At 36.6% G+C, this 9,590-nt stretch overlaps 1 protein-coding gene across 1 annotated transcript; it reads left to right on the top strand.

Moving 5' to 3' along the window:
* Positions 1-442: 442 nt before the first annotated feature.
* LOC103337237 (NAC domain-containing protein 7-like) lies at positions 443-4,826 on the top strand. The gene is made up of 4 exons (XM_008240400.2): positions 443-1,107; positions 3,116-3,299; positions 3,395-3,666; positions 3,857-4,826. Exons 2-4 carry the CDS (start codon positions 3,140-3,142, stop codon positions 4,511-4,513), a joined length of 1,089 nt encoding a protein of 362 aa, XP_008238622.1. The 5' UTR covers positions 443-1,107; positions 3,116-3,139; the 3' UTR covers positions 4,514-4,826.
* The last annotated feature ends 4,764 nt before the right edge of the window (positions 4,827-9,590 follow it).

Below are 9,590 nucleotides of genomic sequence, written 5' to 3'. Positions count from 1 at the left end.
CTGCATGGATCAATAATATATAGAAGAGAGAGAGAGAGAGAGATGGCTAGCTAAGCTTAGGTTACTTTTTGGCGGGAGAATGTTCACCACAGCCTCAGGCAGAGAGGGGTCACCACCAAAAAAATATCCTCCATTGATTACAAATATCTGCACATATATATTTTTATCATCAATCATCATCATCAAACAAATATTAATAGTCAATTAATTTGTTTAACACACTACTAATTAATCCCATTGTTTTTTGTCCTTCATTGTCCTTGACGATTTAAGCCAATCCCCATATGATCTCGTCATCCATCCAATCCTCACCGTCCAATCTCCTTCCTTCACTCTCACAGAAGAGAGACAACCTCAGAGAAGCTCAGCTTTTCTCTTCTGGTCTCCATCACTGGTGGGTGGCTCTGGAGGTTACCTTCTCTCTCTCTCTCTCTCTCTCTCTCTCTCTCTCTCATTGATTCGTTTTTTCACTTTCGTGAGCCATTTGAGCGCCTCCCTTTTATTTCGGGCAAAGCTTTTGCAGCAATCAAGCCATCCACAGACACACTGAAAAGATAAGGAGAGAGAAAATGTGCATATGAGTGAGAGGGATGGATTATTAGGGCATGTGTTTATATATTTGTTTTTGTTTGTTTCTTTGTTCGCTTCTTCTTATTTAACTCCGTCTCTTCCCTGTTTTTCCATTCCTAGCTAGCCTCTAACTTTCCCTTTCCTTTTCCCTTCACTTTCCTTTCCTTCTTTTCCATTTCTCGGGATCCGATCTCTCTCTCTCTCTCTGTGTCTTGGGGAGGATCAGTTCAATTCCCGAGGATTTGCTTTGCTCTTCTTGTTTGTTTGTTTGTTTGTTTGTTTGTTTGTTTGTATGTTTTGTTTTTGTGCCTGGTCCTTTCTTTTCTGTGCTTCTTTTTTGTCTGCTTCAGTGGGATTTCACAACCAAAAAGTTAAAAAGAGTGACGAAAGCCAAGCTTCCGATATTGTCTCCTACATATATATCTTTAAGCTACCATCTAGCTGATTGGTGGATATACGAGGTTTACTTGATCAACCAGATCTGTGTGCAGCAGTTTTATCTTCCATAGGGTGTTGTCACCGTACAAGATTACCAAGGTTGTCATCTCCTCCTCTCTTCCTCTTCCTCCCTTCTTCTTCTTCTTCTTGATATCATCGTCTTCTTCTTCTTTTTCTCTCTTTTTATTGGTTTTTAATTTTCTTAGTGATAATATTTAGATCCATGTGGCCAGTTGCATGAGTGTATTAAAATGATCACAGATGAAAATGGTACATACCATTAATCTTTGGAAGCAAAGCACATGAAATATTAGCTTGAAGCTTCGTCGAATATTAGGCTCGCTTAAGATCAAATGTATTTGCTTTAATTTTAAAGATGGTATCTTCCACTGTTCATGTTTTGTAGGATGATCTTTGTTTTCTTAATATGGAACAACATGGATCGATCATCTGGCTGTTTTCAGCTTTCATGTTGTGTGCTCATCCAAGCCGCATGAGCAAGAACACTCATACTTTTCTTTGATTAGCCCATCTTCCATCCATTTTTTTAACCCCTTTGATGGAGTTTTGATGGAAATCAAAATTACCAATATACTTTCCATACCACCTCCTTTTACGACATGCATGGATCTATTCTCTCGAAGATGTCATTCCATATGGTTTACACCAAAAGAAAAATCATTAAGATGAGTCCTACATGCATGATCACATTTTGTTTTTGGTTAGATGAGTCCTACAGCTATGAAAAGAAAATAGTGTATTGTCTAAGTTACCATGTAATTAATATTACTACAGCTATATTAATGATTGATCCATTTCCTAGTTTCTTATGGTAAAGACAAAATTATTTTCGTCATCGTTTAAATTTAAGTATGATTATACTTTTTTGTTCTCGTTCATAAATTATGCAATTGATCATCCAAAGTCAACTTTTGTCATTGTCCCCTCAGTTTTCACCATTGATACATGAGACCCCTTTTTCTTTTTGTGTTTCTTCAATATGTACAAATCTGCAATCTGATTTCTAAACTGCTTATGGAAAAAGAAAAAGAAAAGAATCAGTTCGAACGAAGATTACTAATTTGTGTTCATAATTCCATTCCAATCGTGCAACAGGTAGATTCGCTTTGATTAATGTTTCTAATTCGAGCAAGCTTCATCAACTTTCATTCATCTTCATCATCAAACCATTGTTAAACTCTTAAACTCATGTTTTGTTGTTAAGCTGTCAGATTTAGTTGGATGAACATATATAGATATATGCATGATATAATTAAATAAAGATCTCTCTTCTTTGTTTTGTATAGATCTATCTACTTCCAGATTTCAAAATAGGAAAATAAAAGACAGATTGAAGACGAATTACTTATTTACCATTATGGAAAATCTTATCTCTATATGATCTCGTATATATAGGTTCGTTTTAGGCAATTATTGTCTTTTAAATAAATTCTATTTTATAGGATCTTCTTTATTTTGGTAAGTTTTAGATTTTTTTTTCCTTCTATTTTCCCTTTTTATTAGGATGCTTAGCGCCTAGGGTTCTCTATAGGTATATAAGTACAAACACTTTTTGCCTTTGGACGTAAGATTTCAGTATCAATATTCACTGAAACATAAGAGTTTTCTGTATTTTCTTCTTTCGCGGTGGAATCAACAAGATAATAGAGGCTTCTTTCATGGCATTGTGTACTCTAAGAATCAACAAGAAGCTCAGTAGTACTTGTGGATCTCGTGTAATTTCTTGCCCTCCCTACCGTTACGTGTTGCGTCGTTTCCTAGCTAGATTGGCATGGTGCATATTATATATTCCAAAGATCGGAATTCAACTTGACATTAAAAACTTTGCAATATTGTTTCATTGCTAAACAGTTCGGTATTTTATTTTACTTATGTGTGTAGCAAGAAAAAACTAATCATATATACGTATGTTTGTGTATTACTTAGAAGTTAAGGTATATACATCCTGATGATGTTATATAGAAGGACTTCACGTCTGATATGTGTCCGTTTTCTCTCACGACCGGGAGGAAGCATTTGTCATAAGTATATTTGAGTTCATATTTTTCTTTTTGGGGGTTTGATTGTGTTCATGTTTGAAATGCAGGTTTTGGATAACTATACGGAGAAGATGAATACTTTTTCACATGTACCCCCGGGCTTTAGATTCCACCCCACGGATGAAGAACTTGTCGATTATTATCTTAGAAAGAAGATTGCTTCAAAAAGGATTGACCTTGATGTCATCAAAGATGTTGATCTTTATAAGATTGAGCCGTGGGATCTTCAAGGTACTTAGTAATTCATTCATGCTTTAGTTAAACCGAGAGAACTTACTTAATAATCTGCTGACCCTCTTCACCATTATTGTTGTTGAATTGGACAGAATTGTGCAAAATAGGAACTGATGATCAGAATGAATGGTACTTTTTTAGCCACAAAGACAAGAAGTACCCTACTGGAACTCGAACCAATAGGGCAACGAAAGCCGGATTCTGGAAAGCTACAGGAAGAGATAAGGCTATTTACTCAAGGAACATCCTCATTGGCATGAGAAAGACCTTAGTCTTTTACAAAGGCCGTGCTCCAAATGGACAAAAGTCAGATTGGATCATGCACGAGTATCGACTAGAAACTAGTGAGAATGGAACTCCTCAGGCAAGTATTAATTCTTCTTATATATGCTTTCTACGAGCATATATATCAATAATGTATATGTTTCATATGTTTCTTAGAAGGGGAATCGAAGCAAGGATCGACGAAATTGTGTCCTCCACAGTTGTATATGTTTCTTTGTCTGTAAGTGAAGTTTATTTCTAACACCAAAGATTGTTATAATTGCACACAGGAAGAAGGATGGGTTGTGTGTAGGGTTTTCAAGAAGAGATTGGCAACAGTGAGGAAAATAGGTGATTACGAGTCACCATGTTGGTATGACCAAGTCTCATTCATGCCAGAACTTGAATCTCCAAGGAGATCAATTTCCCACCCTTATGCCTCACCATATAACCAGCAGCAGCAGCACTATTCCCAGTGCAAACAAGAGCTTGATTTGCAGTACAACATGCCACATCATCACCACCATGATTCTTTCCTCCATCTCCCTCAATTAGAAAGCCCCAAGGTTCCTCAGTCAGCCCCATATGGTTCAATGTTGCAGTCTTCCACACTCACACAAGAGGAGCAATTGCAGCAGCACATCAATCAGCAGCAAAACATGTTCAACTCATCGTCATCGTCATTGGTGCTTTACAACAATAATGATCAGCAATCTGTTGATCAGGTGACCGATTGGCGTGTGCTCGACAAGTTTGTTGCGTCGCAGCTGAGCCAGGACCAGCAAGATGCTTCCAAGGAAGTTACAAATTACTCCAATGCAGCATCAATGTTTCATGTGGCCAACATGCTGGCCAATGAGTCTTCCAGAAGGCCAGACAATGAAAATTTAGGGCAGGACTATGCCTCAACATCCACCTCTAGTTGCCAAATTGATCTGTGGAAATGATCAGAACATGAATATTACATATAATTAGCCAATACATGATACTAATTAATCGTAGGAGGTACAGTACTTCAAAGGGATCAAGAAAACACAATATTATTATAATCCATCTGCTGTACATAAGAAAACACAATGCTATTTCTTTACCCTACTCAACTTTTGTGGCCTTTGATGTTTTAATGAAATACTAGGCAGCTAGCTAGGTAGAACATATATGTTTAATTACAAAACAACTTAGTCAAGACTACGTGGACTGTATGGCGTAGCAGTACTTGTTGCCAATATATTTGTTGAATGTATTTTTCGTTATTTCGCATGGCTCGGTATTCTGTTTGATTATTGTGATTTACTGAGTAAAACTCTCTGTCTACTCGATCAAATACATGTTATACATGAAGCACGCAGCAGCAGTGACACAATGATGGCCTCTATACTTCATGAGAAATGTAATCAATTGTGTGTGTGTGTATTTTTTATCATATAATCAATTGTTTCCAGACTAAATGACTTGGTAGAATTCTTGGTATGTGGTTGTCCTGAGATATTTTTGGAACATACAATTTTGTTAAGTACTTGAAAGAACATGATGATCATACGGTGGGCATAAATGAAAGGTAGAAGACCGAGTGGCTTAATTGATTGTGGCATATTGTTTCGAAAATGCTTTTAATTCGTATAATTAATATTTGAGCAAGACTGCCTCTTGTAGTTTGCGAAATTGAAAGAGAAATCAAAGTAAGGATCATAAGAGTGTAAGCTGGCGAAGAAAGGTTTTGTCTTCCTGGAAATTCGTATGCTAAGGAAAGGTTCTGTCTTTGCAGACTGTTAGCATATGTTGGCCTAAGTATCCAACTTTTGATAATAGAATTAGAGCATCGAACTCAAAACTAATCGCCTAAGGGCGGATAGGGTTTAATTTACCGACGATATACTATCAACAAGATCTATTCTTGATTTAGTCCTACAATTGTGATGCATGCACTCCACGTATGTATATAAGGTGGCGATCGAAGAGAAAAAAACACAAAGTGATTTGGGACATCTGGAATTAGTGGTAGTTAATACAGTCAGTTAGAACTTTGTTCAATATATATTTAGTCGATCTGTTGCAACAATTCTAACTGGAAAAAAATGAATTCTGTCAACAAAAAAATAAATTCAAAGGAGGCTTTGTATAGAAGGCAATGGCGAGCTGTTTGAGAGAAATATTTTCCAATCTTCCACTGAGAAATAAGAAAGGAATTGGCACAATTAACAACTAAGTTTTCCCGGCTCCCCATGGTTTAGTTTCTGGAATAGATAACAATAGCATAACTTGAAAGAGTTGTACTTATTATTGTGCAGAAATTAAAGAAGATGATGGCCAAACTAGCATGACGATGTGTTGCAACATTTAATTATTAACTTAGGTTTTAGAATTTGAATGTGATACCAAAGAGACCATTTGGCATACCTTGAAAGAAGATGACTCACTCGAAAACAGCTAGAATCGCTTTTCTTCGACAAGATATTCGAGGTTCCCTCAGTTTGTTGATGAAACTAGAACATAAAAATCAGATAGAACTGGGAAGCACAATAGAACACAATACAATAGAAGAGGTGAATGCGTTGAAACATGCATGCAGCACATCCATGCTTAAATTATTTAGATATCAGTCACCCACCTCAGCTAGCTTCCCAGCAACAAGTTTTGCAGATATAGATTTGTTGGACCCGCGTGAAGTTCATTTTAAAATTATACCCAGGGGTACAGGATAGGGGGGGTTTAAATATGAGGAGGAAAAAGTCTGAGAGTGTTAAAATAATGAGTGTGGTTGCTACGGAATATTGACCTGAGAGCATCTTCTCTTCTCTTACTTGAGTTGAAGTCAAGCATGAAAATCCCTTTTAAGCAATGGCAAATTCTGAAGGGACAACATCATTGGGCGTGCTCTCATGGACTCATAATGCATCAAAACTCTCTATCTCACAGAGAGAGAGAGAGAGAGAGAGAGAGAGAGAGAGAGAGAGAGATGCTCGGGAAATGGACTCTTCAGAGAAGAAAAAGATAAAAACAAAGTGGGTGCTTTCTTTCTGACCAAAGAGAGTTTGACGTGCTGGGTTTTATTTGTTTACTTAACTTTTTCTTGCGTCACTTAACATAAAAGAAAGGACCAAACTAAAGACTGACATTATTCATTTTCTGTCAGCTGGCCTGCACATGAGAGAGAGAGAGAGAGATTGCTTCACCCGGCCAGCAAAATCCAGAACAATAAGCAGACAAGTGTGAAACTGAATGAGTAATTAGGGTTTGTTCACATAACAACATTACATGTGTTTTGTGGCGGACTAGGATAATAAACATCATTCTTTACAGCGGCATGTGAAGAAAAGCAGCATCATTAATCCTGTCCTTCCTTAGTCGCCATTTCTTAAATCCCAATTTAAGCTCCACAGTTCCCGGAGTCCAGGACTGGCCTCTACGACTACTCATTTGTTCTGCCTTTGCAAAACCACTAGACAGCGATTATGTTATCCTTAAATATTGAATGCCATTGCATATTTGTGTATATCATAAATAATTTTTGGTCCACATCCTAATTAAGAACTTATTAATTTTTGAGAATGTAATAGTAACTACTTCTATCACATAATTAATATGTGGTGATAAACATGTCAACTAAATAAGATTTTGCGATTGTGTGACTTGATCAAGCCCTAGATGTGAATGTGTGCATAATCCCACGTTGGAAAAGTACTAAAATAGTCTACAAAAGAATATTTGTTCACTAACTACTAATAACGCGATGCTTTGGATGGATTTATTGGGCCTAAACTCAAGTAGATGATTAAGTTATCGACAATATCGATATTGGATCAGATTTAATAATTGGGTCACGCTGGACTGTACAACAATATTAGAATGAAGCTTGTTGAGTTATGAAGCATAGATTGTAACATATGGTAATGCATGCCCATATGCGCATCGATCAATATGATCTTATATATCACTATTTATTTTGGTGATGTCATTCTTTGTCACTACTGAATGAAGTATATATATGACATTTAGGTGACATATTTTCTGAGAAATTAAATTATTGTCTGAGGTAGAGATAACATAGACGCAGACGAAGCTAGCTCTTTATTTAGGCTGAGAGGTTGACCATCTCATTCGTATGCCCTTCATTTATACAAAGTAGAGTCTTGATACACTAAACTCAGAAAAAAAGAAACTTTTGTATGCCTGCTACATTCTATATACATACAATAATTGGGGATGCGTACGTGTGTATATATAATCATAATATTTATGTACCCTATATATCATAGTACAAAATACAGACCTAGCTATAGCTCTACATTATCACCTATATATATACATAATCATAATATTTATGTACCCTATATATCATAGTACAAAATACAGACCTAGCTATAGCTCTACATTATCACCTATATATATACAGACGTTATAAAGTTGTACATTGACATTGAGAAAGCTGGGTTTTTAAGCTAGGGTTTTGAGGGCAGAGCGAGCGACACACATGGACAAAGAGGATGAGAGTTGAGAGGGAAGGAGGGCACATTCCCTGATTGGAGGCCCCCCAAAAAGGGGACAAATTGATGGTTGTTTTGTTTCAGTGCTCTGCTTTATTATTTGTTGATGGTTGATGCATGTTGTTTGTCCACTTGATAAGAAAGAGAAAAGTAAAGTCCAAGCAATGGGCTCAAACTTGACATCTAGGAACAAAAATATAGGCTTCCCTACCACTTTTACGGTGTGCTTTGCTATATATTAGCTTTTATGACACTCTTCATCAACTTGTAAAAAGCTCTCATGTCATTGCGAACCGACTTCATTTGCCTCTATGGTCATGTTTGGTGACTAGTATTGGATTGGATTGGATTGAATATTCCTTAACATGTTTAAGGAAGAAATGCTTTTTTTTTTTTACCAAGTTGAAGGTATAAAATGGATTATTCATGAAGAAAACTTATCTCATCTAATTTCCACGAAATGGTAGGATAACAACACCTCATAAGTAATTCCCCTAATCCTCCCAACATGGAAAGTCATTCACCCCTACCTTCATTTCCACCTTCACTATACCTTAGATTTAGTGATTCTTCCAATCCAATCTAATACTAGTCACCAAACATGGCCTATATGCCCCTTCCTCCTCTTTAATTACCTCTATTCTTAACCCAAATAACACTAGGGAAAATACCAACAAACTATAGAGCTTAATCCTAAGTTAATGCAGATTATTGCACCCAACATCTAGAAAAATTATAAACACAATAAGAAATCTTTAAATCGCATGTAGCGCACATGATAATAAAACACCCTTCGAATGCAGGCATGAGCGCTTATTGAACACATTTACAGGAGATATTCTATTAATGTGCCCATCCGGGTTATGTATGGGGAGATAAGAATGAACAATTTGGTGAGGACCAGCATGCAGGCCGGCCCAATGATTACAATATTTGTGTAGATGCCATGCCACACACCACACGCCCCATCTGCTTCATGGTAACAATATTGTTTTCATGGTATGGTCCATGCAATAAGTTGTTTTGCCTGCCAAGAGCAGCGGAAACTAAAATATATACGGAAAGGTAGGAATTTCTCGGACTACCTTGGTTTTGAATCAACGTAGGGAAAGCTTTGCATCAAATGAGCACCTGGATCAAGTTAATAACTAGTTCCGTGGCTCTCATGTAAATCATTTCTTCTAAGTGCACTGTTGTGGCTCATTCTCTTGCTTGGTTTTCTTTTAACTTGTAATGAGGCAATGACGTGGGATGGTTCGGCATTTACCATCCTACTGATATACATCTTGATTCATAATTAATAGATGGAAGTTCCGATGTGACGATGAAAAAAAGAAGATAACTACTCATCTTTTCGATGTTGATATTGTGTTTATGTCTATAACTTTGCCATTTTAGATTTGTATATAAATTCTAGATATTAAATCTTCAACTCAAAATGCTTTACGCTTAAATCTCATTACTGCCTAATCACACTCCAATCCTTTCATTCCAAGTGAAATCTCACAGCTCCATCCAATTGCTAAAGAAGCCCTTTTAT

This window comes from Prunus mume, linkage group LG7 (assembly GCF_029339155.1).
Source record: "Prunus mume cultivar Tortuosa linkage group LG7, ASM2933915v1, whole genome shotgun sequence".
Classification (NCBI taxonomy): Eukaryota; Viridiplantae; Streptophyta; class Magnoliopsida; order Rosales; family Rosaceae; genus Prunus; species Prunus mume.
The sequence above is the reverse complement of the archived record's forward strand: the minus strand, read 5'-3'. Positions and strand labels throughout refer to the sequence as shown.

Coding starts and splice junctions, on each gene's coding strand:
- LOC103337237 (XM_008240400.2), top strand. CDS start 3,140: ATGAATACTTTTTCACATGTACCCCCGGGCTTTAGATTCCACCCCACG. Junction 3,300..3,394: donor TGAGCCGTGGGATCTTCAAG/GTACTTAGTAAT, acceptor TGAATTGGACAG/AATTGTGCAAAATAGGAACT. Junction 3,667..3,856: donor GTGAGAATGGAACTCCTCAG/GCAAGTATTAAT, acceptor AATTGCACACAG/GAAGAAGGATGGGTTGTGTG.